We start from the raw sequence: 24,800 nt of genomic DNA, 5'->3' as shown, positions 1-24,800 counted from the left end.
ATCAAACAAAATACAATTTTACATTATATATTACATTTCTATCACAATCATTTCTTTTATCATTTACGTACTAATTATTGGTTTATTTTATCTTCCAACCAAACGTAGCCTTAATCTAATTATTTGAGCCAATAGTCTTGCAAAATCCAAATTGCGAGTTGATAGTAAACATAAATGTGACATCTTGTAGAAGCATCGATCAAAACTATAAAATGTTTAAATAGTTCACATGATGGGTGAATGTGTCCACAACTATCACCTTGTATCCTTTCTTAAAATGCAGGTGATTCAATACCATTCAATACCAACTTTGACTGGTGAAGACCTTATAATTAATTTGACTTGATAACAAGCATCACATGAAAATTGTTTAAAATTAAGAATTTTCTTGTTTTTAATTGATATCCATATGAATTATCGATAATTTTTCGCATTATTGTGGAACCGAGATGTCACAATCGGTTATGCCAAGTCTTAAAATTATCAATATCAATGAATTTATAGTCAACCGTTGCATTCGTCTCCACTACATTTATTTTTGTGTAGTATAAGCCATAAGTAAACAATATATTTATTTCTCGACACTTCTTTTGTAATAAAAAAAAGATATTCTCTATTTTCTTGGCTGATAGTCTCAATATGATATCCATTTCGACGAATATCTTGAAATCTTAATAAATTTCTTTGAGACTTGAGAGAATAAGGTATTATTGATTATAAAATTTGTCCCTCCATTTAATTCAATATTTTCTCTTCTAGAGCTTTCAATAATGCTTGTACTACCAAAAATTGTGTTGACATTACTTTTTCTCATTTCTAAATACGAGAAATATTTATTTCTTTTAAATAAAGAATGCGTCGTATCAACAAGACATAAATTTTAATCAATAACTTCATGTCTAAAATTCATATTCCATTCACAATAATAAATCAATAATAATAAATGATTTTATTCATAACAAAACAAAATAACAACTTTTATTCATCATAATTAAATGTAAACCAAATCAAAATAGCATGAAAATTTGAATAAAATCACGTCTTAAACAAATAATCTAAATAAGTCATACATATGATACTACCAAATAAATATTCAATAATTTTGCACGCTTCCATTTCAAATAAAATGATTGATTCTCTCTTCTGGATCTTCAAAGAAATCAGAAATATCAAAATGTACTAAAAGAGGTGAGAATTGTTTGAATCTTCACCTTGATTAATAAAATTAGTCTCGACATTCTGTGTTTTGTCTTTTTATGTTTGATAGAGATCAACAAGGTGTTTGGGCGTACGATAAGTATAGTACCATTGTCCTTTTATTCCACAACTATAACACTCGTTTTCTGATATCATTGAATTATTATTTCGACAATTTTCAACTTTCTTCTCTTGGTCATTACCCTACTTTTGTCAGCTTGTATTTTTTCGATTGCTTTGATTATAGCGATAATTGTAGTTACGAGATTTCGACCCCCATGACCATATGGACGAAAATGTCCTCCACGACGCCACAACTACGTCCACGGCTATGACTATATTCAGTCTTCTTTTGTTTTCCCTTTCCATCTTGCATTGTCATATTCACTTCAAAGAAAGACTTGGTACCACTGGGACAGACTTCATGATTTTTCATTAATAACTCATTATTTTGCTCAGCCACAAGCAAACATGAAATCAATTCAAAATATTTTTTGATACCCCTTTCTCGATACTGTTGCAGGAGCACATTAGACGCATGAAAATTGGAGTATGTTTTCTTTCCAACAAATCATCATCAGTTATTTTTTCTCCACACTGTTTCAATTGTGAACTGATGCGAAATAATGCAAAATTATATTCACTTGTAGATTTAAAGTTGTGTAAGCGCAAATATATCCAATCATAACCTGCTTTTGGGAGAATTACCGTCTTTTGATTGCTATATCTTTCTTTTAAATTTTGCAACAAACTGACTGGATTTTTTATCGTCAAATATCATAGCCTTCGCACAATTTTGCAATGATTCACTATTTTTCTTCTTGATGATATTTCCAATACACATAACATCTAGATGTATTTCAACATGTAGTATTCAAGAGAGATAATTGTTGTCGAAAAGTTCCACATTATCAAATCTATATAAAAAAATTTATAAGTTAACAAATTATATAATATTCATATTTCACTTTTTATTTTGGTGAAAAAAACCCACACAATACCTTACATAAAAAATGAAACAAAATGACGTGGGCTATTATCATCCTTAGATTTAAAATTCCTAGAATCCATCCTCTTAAAGTAAGCCAAACTCGTCCAATATATTCTGATAGAGGGTTGGCCGTTATCCAGTCTCTTCGGAACGCACACTCCTCCCTTGTCGGCGGCGCGCGATGCCGATGGCCACTCTCTACAGTACCATACACTACTGGCTAGTTGACCATCCAACCATCAGCCAATACGAGTGGAAACCCAACCACACCGTCGGCGCGTCTAAAGTCTTCGTCACACTCACCGTCTCCACCTACCTCAGCATCACACTCTCCCTCCTCCATTTCCCCGTCCTCCCCACCCTTTCTCCCGCCTTACTCCGCCTCATCACCGCCTCCCACAACTTCATGCTCTGCTTCCTCTCCTTCCTCATGGCCATCGGATGCACCCTCTCCGCCCTCCACCAATCTCCTCCTCACAACCTCAGCTGGCCCATATGCTTCCCACTCCACCACACCCCGCCGCGTGGACCCACCTTCTTCTGGGCCCACGTGTTCTACTTCTCCAAGATCCTCGAATTCATTGACACCCTGTTGATCCTCCTGAGCGGATCCCGATCCCGGAGGCTCTCCTTCCTCCACGTGTACCACCACGCGGTGGTGGTGGTGATGTGTTACCTGTGGCTCTCGACGTCGCAGTCGCTGTTCCCGGTGGCGCTGGTGACTAACGCGTCGGTGCACGTGCTGATGTACGGGTACTATCTGCTGTGTGCGGTGGGTATTCGTCCGTCGTGGAAGAGATTGGTGACCGACTGTCAGATTATCCAGTTTGTCTTCAGCTTCTTGATTTCGGGCCTGATGCTGTACCTCCATTTCAGCGGGTCGGGCTGTGAGGGCATCCGGGGATGGTGCTTCAATGCAGTTTTCAATGCTTCACTTTTGTTACTTTTTCTTGATTTTCATCTGAAAAATTATGCCAAAAAGAAGAAACTGAGTCAATCATGACTTTCAACTGACAACAATTAATTTTTTTGTCTTTAATTCCCTTTTTATTTTGGTTGATGCAGCTTCCTATATGTCTTTCTGCACTCGTGATTGTAATTTGTAAATGAATATTATTAACTTTACACACACACACGCACAATGAATAGAATGAAAAAAAAAGCAGGTACTCTTCTTGGCTATTGTTAAGAATATGACACAGATAGCTTCATACTTGTTATTAGTAAAATTTGAAAAGTAAAGGTAGGAGAAGATTATGCGCAAAGAATGGAAGAGGTAAAGAATCAGTAGATTAATTAACAAAGAAGAAAGGAAGCTTTTATGGAAATATTCACTCCCTTCTGCACGTATTCTTTATACTCTCCTCTAATTTTGCTCGTATACATTGCTTCATAAATTATCTTCATTTGCTATGTCGTCTCTTCCAATAAGCTTAAGCTACCGTGTTCAAGAATGGCCTCAAATTTTGGCACAATTGCAACTCTCATGTCTATTTTGGTTGCTATTTTATCAGGTATGACTCATTCTTTATACATCTTGTGTAAGTATGTGAAGAAGAGCGAAATTTATTATAGTGTTATGAGACAAGATTATTTGTTGGTGAGTACCTTGCACTTGCACGTATGATATCAGAGAATCTCGCACTCTGAGTCTAAAGTCACCCTTGGTGAGAGTGAAAAAACCAGCCTCGATCATCATCTGAAACAAAATGTGCTTGTGATGCTAGAAATGTTATGCACAAGACAAAATTAGAACTGAAAAAGTTCAGAGACAAAATCCAACATTGCTCTAATGGTTTCTTTAATATTTAAATGAGCAATGTTTCTGTGCACAGGTACGAGATTGTCTGAATGCACGGGGTTCACTATAATAAATTACTGCAAGGATACCATATGGCCTGGAATCACCCCTAACAACTTCAGTGGTGGAGGCTTTGCTTTGAAACCAAAAGAAACCAAAATCTTCACCTCTCCACCCAACTGGAATGGGCGGATATGGGCCCGAACTGGTTGTGACTTTGACAATAATGGCACAGGCACATGCCAGACAGGCAGTTGCGGGCGAGCCCTCCAATGCTCTGGTCCTGGCCAGCCACCTTCTTCAATTGCCCAATTTTCACTTGGAGACATCGACTACTATGATGTTAGCCTCGTCGATGGATTCAACTTACCCATTGTTGTAAAACCTGTTGGTGGCAAAGGTATCTGCAGCTCAGCAGGATGTGATAGTGATCTACGGACAAATTGCTCATCCGAGCTTGCTCTCGAGGCTGATGGAAAGACCATAGCTTGCCAAAGCGCATGTAGTGTATTCAACACTGATGAGTACTGCTGCAGAGGGGCATACTCCGCTCCCATGTCATGTTTGCCCACAAATTATTCAAGAACATTCAAAACTGCCTGCCCCGCGGCATATAGCTTTGCCCACGATGATGCCACCAGCGTCATGACTTGCTCAAGCACAGATTATGTTGTGTCATTTTGTTCCTCGAGGTACGTGAATAAACATTTCAGCTTGAAATAACAAGCATCGTAGTAGTATTCTTGCAAAAGTAATAATTATCTTGTCAATATGGAGCCTTTATTTGAAAGAGATTTGACTCACAAATTTACTATTGGTAATGTCTTTTGTTTTGTTTTTTACTAGGAATCAAACCGAATGCACATATCATGACGGAAAGCTTTCATGTAATGGATCAAGTGGCAGGTTGGCCAAAGTTACACGAACCTGGAAGCTCCAGGTAATGGCGTTAGCTGTGGCTATTAGCATACAAGTTGTGCTTTGACTCGGTTTTGTAAAAGCAACATAAATTTTTATGAAATCCCACATTTTTCATCAGGAAACTGAATCAATACTCTTGTAGCAATGTACTTGTTCTTTCATCAAATTAGCCTTTACATTAATTTGGGATTAAACTTTTATAGTATCAAGGACAGAGTCTAAACAAATAATCAAAACATCTCAAATGATTATCATCAAAATTTAAACATCAGTACTAGAATGGGTGGGGAGTGACTGGCCTCTGCAGTAATGCAACGCAAGGACGACTCTCCATAGTCCGGACAGCAAGCTGCCTCTATGGGCTCTCCCACCACGTACCAGATGTTAAACTGATATGAACAGATACTAATCTTATATTTTAGCCAAAAGGTCGACAAAGATATGAAGCCAATAATCGAGGGCGGCCTGTTTTTATGTTCATTACTTCCTGCCTTTCTCGATGTGGGAGAAACGGATGAAGAATCGTTTAGAGCCAAAAAGTATTTGATTCATCCTGTTTTACGATTAAAAATTCAATCTCTCCTTATCATCATAAACAATATATTAATATAAAAATGATATTTTTATGAATTAATAAGTAATTTATCATAATAATTCGAATGTTTATGTAATTTGAAATTGTAAATGTTTAGTTTATTAATGCATGATATTATTAGTTTCAGCTTATTATCCTCTTCAATAACGGATTTTTATATATGTTTATTCATAATCAAGAAAACAAAAACTAATGTTCAATCTTTGTGGGCATTTGATATAATTTTTTGATATAATAGCTAAGAATTCATAATGCAATATAAGACGATACAATTGCAAATGAAAATTGAGGATATACAATCGCTATTACAACATATGACATTCTATAGAGAATAAGATGACAACTAATTTAACAAAAGATATATATATATATATATATATATATATATATATATATATATATATATATATATATATATATATACCTAAAATCCCAGACTTGTATTCTACATATCTTGGTTGCGTTTCCCCTGTATTCTCTTTACAATTTGAACTGTTTCATTCATATTTCTGCAACAAAACTCATCCCGCACAAGATGTTAATAAACATGCTAAAGCATAACATGCATCTTGAGAGATCAAAACCTTGGTTGATGTATAATAAGCACATTCCAACATCGATACGGTTTCGGCGTTGACTTCTCCAATCTTGTGGATGAGTACCGTTTTCATGATGGGCAATCAGCACTGTCCTCTTCAACAATTTTCTCTATAGGATTCTCCTTCGCCCAAGCTGCCGCATCTACATATCCTAGCTCGAAAAGGTTATCAAGGACGTCGTCTTCTGCTGGTTCCAGTGCCCAGTTAAAAAGCTGGTATAGATTACGCGAAATAAGGAAAGAAATTAAGGTCATAAAACAAGTTGAAAATTCAATATTAGCAGGGACTATTATATTATATATTAAGTTGGTTTTGGGTTATGTTTTTGGGTTTATCGTCAGGGGCAACATTTTAAAAGGCTCTCTGTGATTTTTTATAAAATAGTAATGTCATTTGTATTTCAATCTATAGAGGAAGACAATTTTAGAAACAAAACACACAATGAGTCCAATTGTTATAATTTCCTCTTCTTGTGACCTAAGGTAGAATCAACATGCAAGTGTAGTAAGCCTTCTACGTTACTTCCAAAGCATATCCTACGGTTACCAACTTACACGCCATGGAAATTATTACCAAGCAGAGGGTTATCACAAGTCGTGAGGTCGTAAAATACCTGTCGTGGACCAGCCCGGTTTTCCGGATTGCAGTCGGGACTAATTCCAATTCCTGGTATTCCTAAAAGACCAGCGGGGAATGCACAAACACGAACCTGTGGCGTAGAAAAAACAACATTTCTTTCATCAAGTAGCTTCTAGTTTATGGAGATGTCGTACCAAGTTTGAACGAATGTATATTAATACAATATATTGCCGAGGCGATAAAGACAATAACCAACAGTTCGAGTATGCAATAATTTAAGATATTTCAATTTGTTGATGAACCTTATTTTTATATGCATCACCATTTGAACAAACAAAGCGAAATGTATACCGTTTGAATGGCAGAAGTCGGAGGCATGAACAATGTCAAGCCGCCATCTATACATAGTCTATTACGGAACATAGTTGCAGGCCTCGGAGCAAGATAACTGCGTCAAACTTACACTTTCAGTTCAAACATATCCGATTTACATGAAGTGCATTTGGAAACAAAATATTTACCCAGGAATAAAAGATGATGTAATGATCGCATTAATAAGATCTTCCTTAGAATCAAATTGGTCAACCAGTAAACCCCTGGGTCTCCAAAAAATTTGTGTCACTGCAACTGAGACGAAACCAAAAAAATCTAGTCAAACTTCTGCTTTTAGAGCCCAGCAAAAATTATTATTTCCGTGCAGACTTGGCCATCACAATCAGTTATAAAACGAACTATAAATAAGAAGAGCTTGCTTAAGTAAAATAATTTTATTTAGATAACGGAAAGACAAATCTTATCAGCTACGACAATTCATAGTATTAACATAAATAGATAATGCTAGGCAAACATCGAGCATGTCCTAGTTAAATAGAATTACTACATAATCGTGACAACATGCTAAGTAAAGCAGCCCATCATTCATATTGGATAATAAACTTTATATGCACAACAAGATATATATTTAAACCAGATTCTCCTAGCAGAAGAATCACTACCAATAGGGCTAGATGAATATAAACAATACTCACCACGGACTCTTCCATTGGATCTGACATGAGCATCATCAGGTAAAAACTTGTCCAAAATATCTCTAAGAACAGCCTGAAAAAATGCCAAAGAAAATATAAATGCTCAAACTCCCATATATAACAAGGCAGGATTTTAATCGAGTTGTGTGACTGATACTAGATGCTTAATTATAATGACATTGATATAATCAGTTTCATGTGGTGAAGTTTTGACACTCAAAGGAAGTTACTAAACGTCTGATTATGAAACCTCGAATTTTACTCAAAAAGATATGTACTAAATAAACCACAGAAGCAATAATCAGGCATGCTTAAAGATAGTCACTGCTAGAGTGATAGTCCTACTTTATTCCAATATAGCACAACCCCATGTATCATATTATTGTGTCAATGAACAGAAATATATTTAAAACTTAGCACAAGCTATTTACTGATTGCGACCAGGTTCACACTTCTCACACGTTCTAATGATGAAGAAGCCAAAATTCTTTATCCGAGCATCAAAGGAAATGGTTTATACAAGGCAATGTTGCTAAGACACAGGAAGAAAAAGAAAAAAAAGAAAAGGCGCCGTTTAGCTTAACGGTATTACCTTTCTAAAAAAGTTATAAAAAAAACTAAAAGTTTCATCTGAACCCCTGGCCATGTTTGATTGTTATTCTTTGTCATCTGTTCTGTCCAAGTTACATTTTCAATCCCAAAATAAAGCTCAAGTTTTATAAACATTTTGCACTCTATACCACATTCTATTTTCATATATTATTTCAATTCAAATAATATTTTATTTAGATAAAGTCCCGCAAGCCCTGAAATCTTCAATCAATAACCGTATCCTGTAATTGGTAAACTTGGTTGGCAGACGTTCATACCCCAAGGCGGAATGCAGTCCCTCGAAGCCTACAATCTTCAGCCAATATCTTGGTAACCTTTAACGCTTCGTGCATGTCGGCTCCTGAGGCAATCACAGCGCATACAATGGCACCAGCAGATGCACCAGCCAGTGGGGTTGTTTCCTGTCTCCAGTAAAAAAATCCTACTTATGAAAAGGAAACATAGAGTTGACAACAAGGAAAACTTCGGTAATAACCAAAGTCTTACGATAGAGATCAATCAAAATGCTCATGCTTGCAAGACCAACATAAAAAGATCGTTTAAGTTCTCTTAGTTAGCCCACAAAATTAAATTTAGTTGAGCAAATTCTAATGTTTATCAAATACTCAAGGTCGTGGCAGATAGGATGTGTACACATCCCAATTGTTGTACCAGCATCACAATGAAACTTAGTTAAAGAAATACCAATCATATAAAAAAAACTCATTTTTCATTTCAATTTAAGGGCTGGGTGACGCACACTTTGGCCAATGATATAGTTCCTTAACAAATAGTATCACATTTTCGTCAAATACTCCAAGAACCATCAAAGAGATCAACAACGAACAAGCATAATCATCAAGGAAAATTTAAAAAAAATGGAAAAAAAACCAAGTAAACACACACAAACACCTTAATGTAACCATTCTCAATGAGAAAATGAGCAACCCCGATATGGTAAGGAAACAAAAGCCCCGCCGCAGAGAAACTGAACCCTGGGCTCGTCACCGCCTTCCTCCTCCGCTCCGCCTCCACATCTTCCACCCTTTGCTCCCAGACAACATCCGGCTGAACTGGGTCCTCGACCACTGCCGCAATTTTATCCTTCCTCCGCTTCCTCCACCACCAATCCCCCTCCTTCTCCGCCTCCACAAACATCTCCACGGCCTTCAGCCCCTCACTATTTCGCTCTCCTCCTCCCTTACCCTTTAAAATCCGCGAAGCTATGCCGAGAAAAAGTTCTCCGGTGGCGACGGCGAAAGACTTCTTGTCTTGCGGTGGCGGTGATAGGGCTGTGTTTTGGTGCTGCGGTGGGATTGCTTTGGTGGAGAAAGACATGGTCCTCATTGAGACGGTGGCGGTGGATTGGGAGAAGACGGCGGAGGCGGTGGCCATCATCGCGGACGGGGAGAAAGCCAAAGAGGTGGCAAATTTTTTCGGTGTTGGTGTCTTGAACAACATCGTAAAAGTCTCACTCTTCGTTTAAAAATCGCGGAAATGGGCACTCACCTTTTGTCGTACTGGTACAACTTCCCTATGAACCGCCTTTTGAAACACCGGTTCTTTGAGCCTCCTTTTAATTCTTTTTATTTTTTAAATTTCTTAAATTAATTTTTAAAACTATTATTAAAAATATATCAAATATTTAATGTTTTAAAAAATAATATTATTATTTTAACAAAAACTCTTATAAGACGATATCATTAACCAATTTTGTTAGACAGATCTTGTATTTAGATCACATGTAAAAATATTATTTTTATATCAAAAATATTATTTTTTTATTGTAAATATAGACATGATTGACATAAAGGGTGATTAATTTTTTTTATTAATCGTCCAAACCGAACTACACCATACCGTTTTTCATAATATGTTTTACAAACCGCGATTAAAAATAGTAATCATAAAATACACCGCATAAACGGTTCGATTATTTTTTTTTGTCAAGAACTGCACCAAACCACAACACCTAAACTGCTTACCATAATCAGGGTCGTGCCTATGTAGAGGCATGAAAGTCCATTGACTCAAGCACATTTATTTTATGGGGCCTATAATTTTTTTAAAATGGTATTATATATTAGTATATGTTTTTCCAACATAAATATATTATTTTGGGTTTTTTCATAAAAAAAGTCATTGTCTTTCTCAGACTTTATTCCACACATTCCAATATTCAATATTTCTTACACTTATATTATTAAAAATATGAATATTATAATAACTACCTTTGGTAGGTTGATATCTCCATATTTTTATTACAAACATAACAATAATTCTTTTTGTTAATTTCAATTTAATATTTCATTAATCTATTCTATTTATTAAAGTTGAGGACATGATAGTAACCACCTAGGAAGGACATCAATTTTTTCTTCCAACTTTACTCTTATATGATAATAATATTATACTTTTATTTTTTCATTTTTTTTAAATTTCAACACATACTTTTATTTTTTTTATTTCAACAATTCAAATATCAATTTAGTCCCTCCATAATTTGTTAAATTTCACTTTAGTCCATCGACAATGATAAAAAAGATTGTACACACACATCACGTGTGCAAAATAACTAGTATTTCTTAAGTCTTAACTCGCATAAAAGAAAAAAATTGCTCTGCCTACTCAATGTTTAACTTGTGGACAAAATAATTTTGAATCTATTTTTTAACTCGCGCAATCCTCATACCCAAACACTACTAGCTCGTATGAAATATTTGACTACAGAGAACCTAGTGAAAAAAACGTTCGTTACCGCTTTTTGTAGCCAGCAAGCGGCATAGCAGGGCCTAGAATCGAGATTCATTTGGTGTTATTCGATTATGATTTAATTCCCTAGAAAATCTAAATCATGAAGTTTCTTGATCTTTCTAGATAATCACGAATCTTCCGCTATATTCTTTACCGTATCTGACTATTTTTTGCGGTTGGTTTTCTTTTTTTATTTTCTCGTACAAGATTGTTTTGCTTCATCGAGCACTAAAATTTTGTATCATAGAACTAGACCAGTAGTATTGCTATAGTATCGACAATTCCATCTATTGTCTACAATATGTTCGGCAAAATGTATAAATCTGCTTTATAAGGTGATTTTTTTAGTTATCATTTTGGATATGTTTGATCTTTTTATTCGTTTATTTTTATATTAATTTTAATATATTGATTTAATTCGAAAAAGTTATTATGGAACTAAAAAATATGAACACACGATGAGAGAATTTTTTAAAAAAGTTAGACTCCGGTCCAAAAATTGCTAGGATCAGCCTTGATCATAATATTTGGCCTAGGATTATAATAATTTGCAAACCACATATTCAATTAAAGAAGTAATTATTCATTATATTTCAACTATATTCAAAATTATTACTCTCCCAAAGAAAACTTATCTATTTCATAATTATTCTTCATATTAATATCTTATTAGAGTATTTATTTCTTTTATTATAATATTTGTTTGAAGTTTGAAAATAAAAAAAATAAAAATAACGTAAATGTTATTTTTTTTTGAGTGTATTGTGTCGTTAAATAATTAACTTAGTTTTGAATTTTAATTAATGTTTTATCTAGTTTTATCTTTGTATGATTTGAGTTATATTTTATATTTGAAAACATAATATTGTTATTGTTTTCAAATATATTAGAATATATTTTCTAATATTTTTCATTAAAAAAACCGTAAACCGACCCGCAAGCGCCTGAAACTTCTCAAAACCGTAAGACTAATTCTATATATAAAACCGCGATTATATTTTTAAAATACTAACCTACCACATATGGCAATTCAGTTTGAATTTTTTTTAAAAAAAAATCGCAAAACAACGCCGTGATCACCCCTAGTTGACATATCTCATGAACAACCCGCCTTTACTCAACTATTATACACATGTCAAATAAATCCATTTAATTATGATTATTAACAAGAAATAAATCGAGAATAATAATATTGGTTATACAAATATGAATTTATAATATGATAACTACCATTCACATTTTTTTTTTCTAATTAAAATCTCCATTTTTGCTAAAGAGGTACTCTATAATTTGGATCAGCCATTCTCAATATAAACAAATTTCCTTGATTTCCCCTGGATACCCTGCAACACGATTTATAAAAAAATCACGCTTTTAGGCAGAGATTGAAAATGACATGGAACATAATCAATCGCATGCAAGGGTAAAACTTTTTTTTTCATTGCCCAATTATTATTATTATTATTATTATTACCCAATTATTATTATTATAAATCATTAATTTCTGTTCTTCCTATTATTTTCAAAATCCAAATCTTCACTAAATCAAGGGCATTGTTGTACTTTAATATATAATATTTGTAGCACTTATGCATATATATACAATAAAATTTTCTAGTGTAAAAATTAAGAGATTATATTAATATTAAAAACCATATAGAATATTTTGTTATGCTATTTTCTATAAATTTTATTTATAACAATTTTTTGACAAAAGTGATTTACACGATTACACTTGGATATAAGATTTGGAAAATAATGAAATATCTATGTGCTAGTGAATTTACCATTATAGAGTTAAACTATTATTATACATATATACTATGAATTAAGCTTAAATATCTTTAATAAATAACTCTTGGTATATTGATAAATATTTTTTTATCCCTAAATATCTTCGTCTCTTGTGAGATGGTCTCACGAATATTTATCTGTGAGACGGTCAACCTTACCGATATTCACAATAAAAAAAATACTATTAACATAAAAAGTAATATTTTTTCAGAGATAACTCAAATAAGAGATCTGTCTCACAAAATACGACCATTTCCCACTGTCGCCGTCGCGAATGGGAAGGACAAATTCGTCTTTTCATCAAAAAATTCAAAATTATCCTACACTTAAAAATCTTACCAAACATAATATTATTTTACACCATATATTACAATCCTATCACAATCATTTTCTTTATCATTTATGTACTAATCATTAGTTTACTCTATCCTTCCAACCAAACGTAGCCTTCATATTTTCTTTCCATCAAGTTTCAATTTTTTACAAAAATTTATTTCCTTCTTCATTTTTCACCGACGAGCACGATCTACTAGTATATACTAGTTGTAAAAATTTAGATTAACCGTGTGGGTATATTTTGCTGAAAATTGGAAAACTCAATCAAGTAGATGAAACAGAAAAAAACTTGGGGATGAATGAAAACTGGGTCAGTATATCTTACCGTAACTCATCATCAAGATATGAAATTTCGAGCTGACCACGACCACTTCCACGGGACTTAACCGGTATCTATGAAACAATAAGTATGAGCTGATCGGTCGAGCTTGCAGCAGTCGTCTACTCGAACTTACTCAAAGTTCGACTAGCTCAAGTAAATCTCAAATCAATCGGACAACTGATCGACTACAGAGCAATTGTATATGTAGTTAAGTTTCATGTACCAGAGCAGCAATCTTGAAAGAATCGAACTTAACAGCGACTCTTCTTTCATTCAATGGAACCAAGTTCGCTGTAGCCTACAAAAATATCACAGCATTTATACAAACCAAAAAAAAACAAGAAGCTTGAATGATTCTTAAGTGAGTTTTGCAATATTACCTGATTGAAAAACGGCCAAGTTTCCATATTTTGAGCCCTCAAAGTATCCACGTTTATTGCCTGATAGATTTTCCCATTTGGCCTCAGAAATTTGGGTCTCTGTCATATATTTTAAAAACACAAAAGATAATATATTGCATATAATTTGCATTGTTCATGGCTTTTCTATAGACTCCGGAATTCGCAAAGACGTAGGTAGAATTGTGTTTCAGGGAAACAAATAAATGGAAGTGTGGATTCTAAAGAGAGAATGGATGTAAATCAAGAACCTCGTATTGTAGAATCGATTTAGAAGTTGTGTACAAAAGCTCCCATTTGCCATTGAGTAGATTTGACTTGAGTGGTTCCTTCACTTTGTTCATAGATTCAAGTTTCCGAACAATCTGAAACGAGCACATTTTCCTTAAAACAAGCACGACCCGGGTGTGTGTAGACACCGCACGTCATACTATTTGAAGGACAGCTAAAACAAACATCATGAAAATTCTTATACATTGTTAATTGTCCCATATCGGTTGGTTAAATGACCTGGGAGTTGTATATATGAGCTTGGACAATCCTCCCCTCTTGAGCTAGCTTTTAAAGTTGAGTTAGATCTAAGTTTCATTCTTAACATGGTATCAGAGTCCGGTTCCACCGTATAATTTATTGGTAATTTTGATATTTTAGTCTTCTTTGCCATTTTATTTTTCAGTGCGATGTATCAAGAACTATACTCGAGTGTAACAAAGCATCATTTGATTTAAAAATAACTTCAGATTGAACATTTTTATCTAGTTAAACAGGAAATCATTCCAACACAACAGGTAAGTCACAAAATCCACACATTCAATCTTGCCTGCAAAAACAAGAACACAACGACCCACCAGTTCAATACGCTGTTGGTCCTCGGGAGTGGCGGCGGCGCCACGGTCAAGCGACACAATAGCCTCGAGAAGATCCTGCTTTAGGCTCTCAATTTCTCTGCTATTGTCCAAGAAAGAAGAAATAAAAGAAACCCGATCCCGCCATTTCCAAGACTTGGATAACTGTGGGCAGTGAATGTGAGTGGGAACTTCGTAGCCCCATTTTTTGGAGAGAAAATGAAAGGGTTTTGGAGAGAATTGATGTTGGAAATCAGGTGAATTGTGGAGAAGAGGTGGGAAGGAAGAGGGGAAACGAAGGGTCGGCATTTTATAAGAATGCGGTTTATTTTGAATGTTAGTTATTGTAACGTTATCTGTTTTCCAGCTCTACAAATAAAGGATGACCAGGAAACGAAAAAAGAAGAAGATATTTTGAATTCAGACATAATTATTTTAAAAATCATCGAGTTTTCTAATCTTTTTATTTTTTCTCCTCAACTTGCTACATGTTTTTCTCTATTCCTTCTAAGACGACATTGACCAGCAAACGTTCAACTTTCGTTATTTTTCTTGTGTTTTATTCTTTGTCTGAAGTTCATTAATTTAGATTGCAAGATAATAAAAGAAAAGAAAATAGTGTTAGCGAGTCATCAACTTTCATCATTTTTTTTTATATTTTGGTTCATGTAGACTTGTTTTGACTGATTTTTAATTCATGTAAGGCGGAGTTTCGACGGATTTTTAGTATATGTAGATTGTTTTTATTGATTTCAGTTTACGTGGATTGGTTTCGTTGATTTTCTGCTCATGTAGACAGATTTTCAGTTCACGTCGACTGAGATTCATTTCATGTGACTACTCTTCAATAAACATCTACCGAAATTCAGTAGATTTTCCAAACAAGGTCAGTAGAAAAATGTCTACTGACTTTTAAAAGATTTTTGTTGACTCAGACTCTCGTTTGACATTTTTAAACTGTCTACCTAGCATTCTTTACTTCAAATTGATTTAATCAGTACAACAACTTGTACAAACCCACTTCGGCTCGGTTCAACAACTCTAATGAGCTGAAACTCCTAGCAATCTTTACTTCAAATTGATCTGTTTAGAAACTAGCTTTTTACAGGTTACAATTGATTCTCATAATATAACAACGCTCGTGTATAAAAGATAAGTGAGAATATAAAGTGCACAATATCGATTCTTAATCGATCTGATGAAAACTTAGTGTGTGTGCAAGAACAGTTTAAAGATGAATCTTTTGAGAGATACTATGTGATTTGAATGTTTGATGAAGATTGATAAAGAGTAGCAGTTGCGATAGAGAGATCTTCAGTCTTGATGCATTCTTAATTTATAGGTGTTGGTCCTCAACGTTAATAAATATATACGATACTCACAGATATATTGGGTAGCCGATAATTATGCAGATATTTCCATGTGTACTTATCATTCTGCTAATTATAGTAATAGCCAATTCAAATTTCTTGTACACTAGCTGGAAGGAATAACCAACAAATCTCATCTCTTTTCTCCTTGTTGAAAACTTTATTATAAACATGGGGATATTTTCTTTAGAGAATGTTTACAGAATGATCTTCCAGTTGATTTGTTCTGCTTGAACATCTTGGTTCAAGTCATGCTGATGAAAAAACTCTATCAGATCGAAATGGTTGAGCATCTCTATTTATCTGTTCAATAAATCTTGAAGCAAATTAGGTTGATCATCACTCTTGTAGTCTTGATCAGTTTAGTTTAATGATATGCATTAATATAAGCTTAAGTTAGATCGATTTAGTTTATGATCAACAAAACCTAGATATAAATTTTATCTTAACAATTTATCCTTTTTTGTGATGTCAAAACAATGTGTCTATTATGAACAAAAACATTTATTAAAGGATATGAATTGTTCATAGATTAAACTTTTAGTGTGCAAGCAGATAGAGTAATAAAACATAAAAGTTCTGTAAGAATTATATCTCCTGATTACCTTTTATTGAATGGTTGATAAGAAGAGTGGTTTGTATGTGATATTCTAATGATGACCACGACCAATACCACTAGAACTCTCACCAGGCGGCTTCCTGTAATTAGAAGATGAGAAGGAGATCTTATAATTCTCTTGTTCGTTGAGCTTTCCATTTTTTTTGACATCACCCTTCCCTCATTATAGAACGGTAGCCATCTCAGATATCTGGGTTCCAAAGATTTCAATGTGCCTTATCATCGTAACTTCTTGCTTATCAAGTTAGCATATAAGATCGACAGTGTGTCTATTTTGAATGTGCTTGAATTCGGAAATTTGACTAAAGTGCATAGTGACAATCTTGAGCACCTCAGTAAGTTGCTCAATGAGAGTTTTGAAGAGTTCAAGGTCCAGAAAAGATGTCATCTGGTGTGCTCTTAGTTTTGATATTTCGTCATGCATATTGATTAGTGATTGATGAATGAAATTCATTACATCTAATTGTGGATATTCTGGATCATATGCATGGTCTTGTTCTTGAAACTTGTGAGGTGAGATTGGCAGAGAAATGCGTGTAATCTCAACTTAAGGAGCTTTCGGTTTTGTGTGATCTAAGACAAGTGTTTTCAGTTCACGATCATCAGCAACTTCCTCAGTTGGAGTTTGTCTGATTTGAGGCATAAATTGTCGGTCTTCTTCTTCTTGTGCTCGTAGCTTTTGTGGAGTCAAGAGAGGTGGATTTTAGAACATATTGTAAATAATGTTGTCGATGGAGGGAAGATGTTACAAGCTGTTGTTCTGTTGTTTTCTGTTGAGGATGTGGTGGAGAGAAGTCTGAAGTATATTTAACTGCTACCACATTTTGTAATGGGATAGATGCTGCGATAATGGAGTCAGTGTCCTGGAAAGTAGAATTGGAGTTAGTGCATATGTGGTTGTGCTGTCAAGGTGTTGCAACATCTCAGCTATTGTAGTTAGGGATATTTCTGGAAGAGCTTCAGAACAGTGGAAGGGCACTGGATCTTCTTTAAGTTGTTCACCATCTGGATGTTGTATATTGTCTTTGAGAATTTGATCAGTTGAGGGATCAGAATTTGTTCCTTGATAAATTTGAGGAAGCTTTTCTTCTTCACCATCTAATTGATTGATTTGTTCCTCCAGATCCATTTGATCTGAAGAACTTTATTATGAAATTCTTCAATAAGAAGAGACAGCTGGAGCTCTGTTCTCATCAGAGTTACTCTCATAAACAACCCATGTTCGTCCATTTCCAACTAGTTGATGACTGCTGAGTTATCATTTGTTTTTGAGTCATAAGGATTAAAGTTTTGTCTTTACTTGTTTATCAGGAGTTTTAAGGAACTTTCCCTTATCATCATGGCCAAGAATTTTATTCTCTTCAGAGCTTCAGGAATCACATGAGTCTCAGTCTATTTAAGAATTTGATTTTTCCGAGTTGTCATCTATTCGATTTTCTATAGATTCTTGATCTCTGAATAATGCCCAAACATCCCATTGTTTCCCATTTGTAAAACTTTTTCAATTGAATTTGAATTCTGTTTTCCATTTCTTGCATTGCCAAATTGATGCACGTTTGAATTGCTGACAGCAGCTTGGAGAGTCAATGAGAATTCCGTATCCTTTGGCTTTGGGATCAATCTAAGGTAAGCCCGATTCATGATAAACAAGGTTTGTTTCAAAAAATTTGATATCAGATAGAACCTTGCTGACTGGAACAGCTGGTACGAGAGCTGGTCTTAAAGGTTCATTGAAATGATTTATCAACTTATTTATTTTCTTTTTCTTAGAAGCTGGTGAGAAGACTTGAGTAAGAGGTACCTTATCTTGATCAGTATCAATGCCTTCTGACTCAGACACTTCATGTCACGCCCCGAAACTCGGGAATGACACCGGAGTCGCTTATCAATCACAAAATCGAAAAACGACCAGCCTCGTAGCACAGTATAAACCGAAACCAGTTTATTTCATAAATTCGCAAAAAAATAATCATTGTCTTTACAACGGAATAAATTGAATAAATTGCGGAAGCGTTTACAATTAAAATAAACCCACTAAAATTCTTAAATCTTTGCAGCATAATTCTCGATATTAAAATAATTTCACCAGCCCCAAAACTGGTCCGACTCTTCTTCCTCGACCTGTTCCTCTGATTTATCTTCAGATTTATCTGGGAAGGTGTAAGGGGTGAGTATTTGGGGAAATACTCAGCAAGTGGGGGCCGTTCGAGTACACAACAACATGCATGTAAAATTCGAAATTTTACCCACACACACCATGCATAATTTGACTCATACCACATTCGTATCATTGACCTGACACTGAGATTCCTCTACTTTCAATGGTTTATTGACGTCAGTTCCTAATTTTTATTCCTCTAATGGGGCGAGGCCGAATCGGTTATATCCCCACCGTATGAGGGTCATATCATAGTTGGGATTCCCTCCCATATCAAGTCGAATCCTCACAGTGTCAACATAAAACCCATGCAGAAATCATAACCAGAAGGGGTAGAAGAAGAATTGTACTCGACCGAAATTTAACAAAACCGAAAAATTCATGCACCAAAAATACACAATTTAAAACAAGCCCACTTACCTTAAATTTCTTGAAGAAAAACGTGAAAACTCTGGTGGCTGGACTGCGGCAGCGCTTCGCTGTGCTCGAAAATCCTAAGGAACTAGGGGAGGGGAACTCGAAAATTTGAGAGTAAAAATGGTGTGATTTTCGAGACACTGAGCCCTCTTATTTATAGGGGTTGGCTGCTATCCTGATCGTGTATCAAATCGCGTTTGAATTCTGAGTCAAATCTTCATCTAAAATCGTGATCAATTCTACATTTATTCTTTATCCTAAATTTCGAAATTTATGTATATATCCCAAGGGAAATTTCGAAATTCATGTCTTGCCCAGCCTGCAAAATTTCAACTTCTGTGTCTAATTCCCAATATTCGGTAGACTTTTTATTTCCTAAAATAATAAAAATTATATTTCTTAAATCCCATAAATTTGCTTACTTAAATCCGAAATTATTAGTATTTTTCCATAAATAAGATTTTGATCATTTTCCTAAAATTCTGATAGTTATATTTTCTCAGTCTGTATTTATATCGCGTAGACTGCTCTATATCTAATGATATTTTCAAAAATCCCTAATAAAATCCTTCCAATATGCTCGAAAATCCCATGATAAAATCCTCAAGATTTGATTGGGTTATCTTCTTGCTTAAATCTTTATCCAGGTGTATCAAATCTTAGATCTATATCCGGTAAAATTCTGCATAACTCAAAAAAATACACACGATATTATTTAAATTCTTGAGAAAATATTGTACACGGTAGAATTATCCAATCTAAAAATTACAACTACTATCACTATAAAATCGAGATCTCGGATTTTACACTTCAACTCTTAGTTTTCGTTTAATTGGTGCCTTTTTGGGTGATTTTCTCCCCTTCTTCTCTTCGGTAACTTCTTTCTTGACCTTTAATCATGTCATCTATAGCGATGGTGTTCTTTGATCTATAGACGCCGGTTGAATTTTCGTTGAGAACCTTGTGAACACGTAGATTGGTTGATGATACAAGTTGTGCTTGATTTTTCTCCAAAAGTCGGGATATTGGGACATCAAATCCTTGGTGCTGTTTTTTTGTTTTTTTTTATGAGAGATCATTGCCACCAAAATGTTGTACAGAGAACATACCAATCGATTTTGATGTCTGCAGTGATAGCGTAGTCATCATTTTCAGTCTTTCTACTGTAAAGGCATCAAGGAATCCTGCTTTGCTATTAGGGACTTAGAAGTTGTGTCGTTCAACAATCTAAATTCAATTTTCATGTTACTTTTCTTCCCGAAGGAATTGAGAGGGGCTCTAGATAGTGAAAACTTGATTTTTATCTCGTCAATAGTTACAAAGGGCAGCTTATTGAATTCAATGATATCTTCTGTTGGCAGATCGAAGGTGTCAGTGAATAGTTGTTGATTGATGAAGAAAATTTGATATCCAATAATGTATCAGCGACATAATTCTCAATCCTTGCAGATGCAAAGAACTGAGATAATCCTTCTTCATATATATGGCTGGAAGAGCCAAGAAGTCCCTTCAATCCGATGGTTTCCAGAGTTTTGAACATGGTCACCATGTCATCATCCAACAATAGGTATACTACATCGAAGTCGATTTGAAGAGCATTGCTGACAAATGAAGTAATTCTGGTTATTAATGAATAATTTTTGAAAGAGATAATGTAATGCCCGAGATTTGATGTGTTGTTAATCTAAAATGATTCGTTGATTAATTGGTGTGATTATAGACAGAACGGATCAGACCAGGAAAACCGGAAATAAGTTGGAATGTTGTGCGAGGAATGAGCCTCGCGCATATGCGCGACTAGACCGGGCGCATATGCGCGGAATAGGCAGAACACCTCGCGCATATGGGCGACAGGATCGGCGCACATGCGCGAGGGTACCCGAGAGTTGTGAAAAATGAACGAGGGCCTCGCGTATATGCGCCGAGTGAGAGCGCGCATATGCGCGAGCTGCCGTGAGAATTTCCAGAATCACCTACTAATCAAGAACTAAGCATGCGATTAACTTAATTAAAAACAATCAGAAATAAAGGCGGAAAACTGTCACCAAAAGATAGTTATACAACCCAATCGAAAATCCAGGACAACTCAACTAAAATGAAATATACGGTACAACCATATCGAATCAAAAAGATACCGAAGAACTAAACCAACCAGCTACTCAACGTCCTCCTCCTCCTCCTCCTGAGCTGTCCAACCTGAGGCCTGCCCCGTGGGAATGGGGTGTCCAAGATAAACAAAACCGAGGACATGAGCGATAAGAACGCCCAGTACAAAAGCATGAGTATACAAACCTATATGAAATGCACATGCTATGATATGATACCAGAGTAGTCAAGAAACAGGAGTAACAAAGGATCTCAATATGCTCAGTCTAGAGGCGCCAAGTGGATAGTGCCGCGCGGTACTCCTCTGGGTCACTGCATCCACTACAAGAACAGACGTGGACCTAAAATGTCCCGGATCACCGAAGCCCTCCGGACCCGTCGGCCACTGTGTACTCTCGGTGTCCATGCGTCCACAACACAAGACAGGGCTGAGCGGCCCCACAAGATATAGCTTATCTCGAAAGAGATACAGCTCAACAGTAAAGGCTATCTCGAAGGAGATACGGCTCAACATGAAATGCAACATGCATCATACAGCGTGACATAATAGCATGCATCATATGACATATATCAATGCACCACATAATCATGCAACACATATAAGAATGTATACTCGACCAGGATATCTCGGATAGTACTTTCGTACCTCTATCACAGCAAGCCTAGCCTTACGCAACACCGCTAATCAGGTCTAGAACAAGCCTACGCATCAAAAGCATACCCAATGAACAATACTACCATGCTCGACTAGCAAAACCAGTACTACCAAAGGTTTAGGGTTTACCTGCGTCCGTCGACAGCCCTTTGATGTCGATTGCCTCGTAACTCAGGCGTCGCTACGCTACCACTCCTGGCAGCTCTTGGCTATCGCTCGACCGACAACTAACCCTAGAAACCTTCCAAACCTCTCAAATATGAGACACAACTCAAGAATTTGCAATGCAAAATGAGGAAATCCGAGCACTATTTATAGGCTATGTTCGGATCCACCGAACCCACTTCGGATCATCCGAACTCCTACGTGTCCATCGGCTCTTGACACCTCATGATCGGATCCACCGAACCTACACTTCGGATCATCCGAACTTGCATGTAAACTGACGTGTCGATCAACTCTTGACACCTCATGATCGGATCCACCGAACCCACTTCGGATCGTCCGAACTCTTCGGTGCTACCGAACCATCTTCGGTCCGTCCGATCATGACCACGGTCAAAATTACACATTAAACCTTCTTAATCACCATTAATCCGTTAATTACCCAATTTGGAATTCGGGCTACTACAGACACGCCGAGACATATTGTCTCGCGCATATGCGCCGAGGATGGTCGCGCATATGCGCGAGACGTGTTATGCAAATGATGAGCCATTTGTCCTTAGGCATGCAACGTGTGTGTATATATATATATATATATATATATATATATATATATATATATATATATATATATAAACCGGCCTTCATTCAGTTGGCACGAAAGAAGTTCAGATAAAAGGGCCGAGGAAAGTTGCGAAAAATCCTTACGCCTTTATATTTCGATCCGTCCGTTTGATTTCCAATTCGACCTAAGTACAATGATCCTCTCGTTACAGACTCCAAGTGGACGTAAGTTTTACTACGTTTTGTTATGATTTGGAATTATGATATTGAAGGAATCAGATATGATTCATATATGTTGTTCTTGACATAGTAGATATCGTAGAATCGAAACAGATTGAGGAACGGACACCGTATAGAATTGTTATGATTTTCTGAGTTGATCTGATTGAGATTTGATATCAGATTTGTATTGCATCGATTATGAGATGATGGAATTGATATCTGTTGATATGTATTGCTGGGTATATTGAGATTGTGCAGTTATGTCGTAGAAACAGAATTTAATTTAGTTCTGATTATATCCAGTCTTGATCCGAGTTGTGTATTGATACGATACCTTCGATATTGTCATTGCCAGATTGAGTATTGACAGATTCGAATCCGAGACTTCGACAGAGTTAGATCGACTGAAAGAAGGGTATAAATCAATGTTGATTCGGGATTGTACAACTCGAGTCCGAATTGACTTGAGTTTCCCTAAATCACATACTTTATTTTATTGCATTGATATATGCAATTATGAAACTGATATGTGTGGTCTATTGATTCGTAGACAGAGTAGGTATTGAGTCATAGGCTGATTCGCCTAGTTATTGGCTGATGCGCCAAGTCTTCGGCTGATTCGCCAAGACACTGGATGTTTAGTTTATATCGATGTCGCTTAGGGGTTGATTCATTACTTATCGCTGAGATTCGATATATGAGACAATGTCCAGAAATCGGGATACCTAGATTAGAGATGAGTCGAGTCTGAGATGATGAGTCCAGAGTTTGATTTACAGTTTTATATCGATTCATGTCCTTCAGATTTGATACATATTATTGATATATGTTTCATGCTTTTATATATGTTTTATATGATTGCATGTTTACATAGTTTATACTGGGATTATATTCTCACCGAAGTTATCCGGCTGTTGTCTTGTTTGTGTGTGTGCATGACAATAGGTGGGACATGATCAGGGTCGCGAAGAGAATGAGAGATTCAAGATTTAGCGTAGAGATCCGGACTTAGAGTAGAGTTATTTTCAGAATTTCAGTACTTGATGTAGTGTCTTGAACTCTAGTTGGGAAAAACATATGGTGTACATGATTTGTACTTTATATTGACATGTATATTAGATTGACTACTTTACGTTTCCGCAATTGTATTTTTTTTTAAAAAAATTTAGACACATGCAGATTAATTAATTGATCCTAATAATGATTAAGAAGATGGATTAGGTTCGGGTCCCCATAGATAAAGATGCTTGTAAGCTTGATTGCAAGGAAGAATATGAGCAAAAACTGTAAAAAGATAAATTGTTTATTTTTTTAATATAAATACGGTCATATAGGGCAAAAATGCCAATCCAAGTGTCAACATGTTTCTGGATTCTTTCAAAATTTTAAAGGAAAATTGAAACATTAGCGCCTTATAATATAAAGTGGTAAAAAAAAACTATGTCATGTAAAATTAGATGAAATACATTGCAAAATAATACGGATAATTGATCATCTTTATCAGTTTTCTTTTGGGTAACTTGTCGGCATATGAGAGCTATACGATAAGATTGAGCCTATCACAAGCTTGAGCTGTTGGACCATTTTAGCTTGTGAACTCGAATGTTGTCTTATTAGCTTAATCTTAAAGTTTACCCTAAAAACATGCATTATTAATTTTAATCAACAAGTCCTTAAGTATTTCTAAAACTAGGAAAAAGCACGTGCGTTGCACGTGAGTAATATACAAAGAAATACATATAACTGGAAATTTTCAATTTATTTCTTAAGATT

At 35.4% G+C, this 24,800-nt stretch overlaps 4 protein-coding genes and 1 pseudogene across 5 annotated transcripts; 2 read left to right on the top strand and 3 right to left on the bottom strand.

The window, feature by feature from the left end:
* The first annotated feature begins 2,271 nt into the window (after positions 1 to 2,271).
* Positions 2,272 to 3,235, top strand: LOC140813556 (fatty acid elongase 3-like). The gene has a single exon (XM_073172113.1). It carries the CDS (start codon positions 2,370 to 2,372, stop codon positions 3,189 to 3,191), a length of 822 nt encoding a protein of 273 aa, XP_073028214.1. The 5' UTR covers positions 2,272 to 2,369; the 3' UTR covers positions 3,192 to 3,235.
* Positions 3,236 to 3,494: 259 nt separating this feature from the next.
* Positions 3,495 to 5,032, top strand: LOC140813555 (pathogenesis-related thaumatin-like protein 3.5). The gene is made up of 3 exons (XM_073172112.1): positions 3,495 to 3,702; positions 4,024 to 4,681; positions 4,836 to 5,032. Exons 1-3 carry the CDS (start codon positions 3,642 to 3,644, stop codon positions 4,972 to 4,974), a joined length of 858 nt encoding a protein of 285 aa, XP_073028213.1. The 5' UTR covers positions 3,495 to 3,641; the 3' UTR covers positions 4,975 to 5,032.
* Positions 5,033 to 5,195: 163 nt separating this feature from the next.
* Positions 5,196 to 5,353, bottom strand: LOC140815805 (U2 spliceosomal RNA; annotated as a pseudogene).
* Positions 5,354 to 5,894: 541 nt separating this feature from the next.
* LOC140814710 (uncharacterized) lies at positions 5,895 to 9,817 on the bottom strand. Its single transcript, XM_073173783.1, has 7 exons — positions 9,215 to 9,817; positions 8,581 to 8,724; positions 7,712 to 7,784; positions 7,205 to 7,310; positions 7,035 to 7,131; positions 6,718 to 6,813; positions 5,895 to 6,316 (listed from the first exon to the last, which is right to left on the bottom strand). Exons 1-7 carry the CDS (start codon positions 9,761 to 9,763, stop codon positions 6,173 to 6,175), a joined length of 1,209 nt encoding a protein of 402 aa, XP_073029884.1. The 5' UTR covers positions 9,764 to 9,817; the 3' UTR covers positions 5,895 to 6,172.
* Positions 9,818 to 12,190: 2,373 nt separating this feature from the next.
* Positions 12,191 to 15,094, bottom strand: LOC140814253 (probable plastid-lipid-associated protein 4, chloroplastic). Of its 2 annotated transcripts, XM_073173173.1 has the most exons (6): positions 14,755 to 15,094; positions 14,158 to 14,271; positions 13,889 to 13,987; positions 13,732 to 13,806; positions 13,512 to 13,579; positions 12,208 to 12,399 (listed from the first exon to the last, which is right to left on the bottom strand). In XM_073173173.1, the coding sequence occupies exons 1-6, from the start codon at positions 15,058 to 15,060 to the stop codon at positions 12,327 to 12,329; spliced, it is 735 nt and encodes a 244-aa protein (XP_073029274.1). In that variant the 5' UTR covers positions 15,061 to 15,094; the 3' UTR covers positions 12,208 to 12,326. The 2 variants fall into 2 exon arrangements, with proteins under 2 accessions (XP_073029275.1, XP_073029274.1); XM_073173174.1 differs by lacking the exon at positions 14,158 to 14,271 and having other exon boundaries at positions 12,191 to 12,399.
* Between the last annotated feature and the right edge of the window lie 9,706 nt (positions 15,095 to 24,800).

This window comes from Primulina eburnea, chromosome 15 (genome assembly GCF_022965805.1).
Source record: "Primulina eburnea isolate SZY01 chromosome 15, ASM2296580v1, whole genome shotgun sequence".
Taxonomy (NCBI): Eukaryota; Viridiplantae; Streptophyta; class Magnoliopsida; order Lamiales; family Gesneriaceae; genus Primulina; species Primulina eburnea.
The sequence above is the reverse complement of the archived record's forward strand: the minus strand, read 5'-3'. Positions and strand labels throughout refer to the sequence as shown.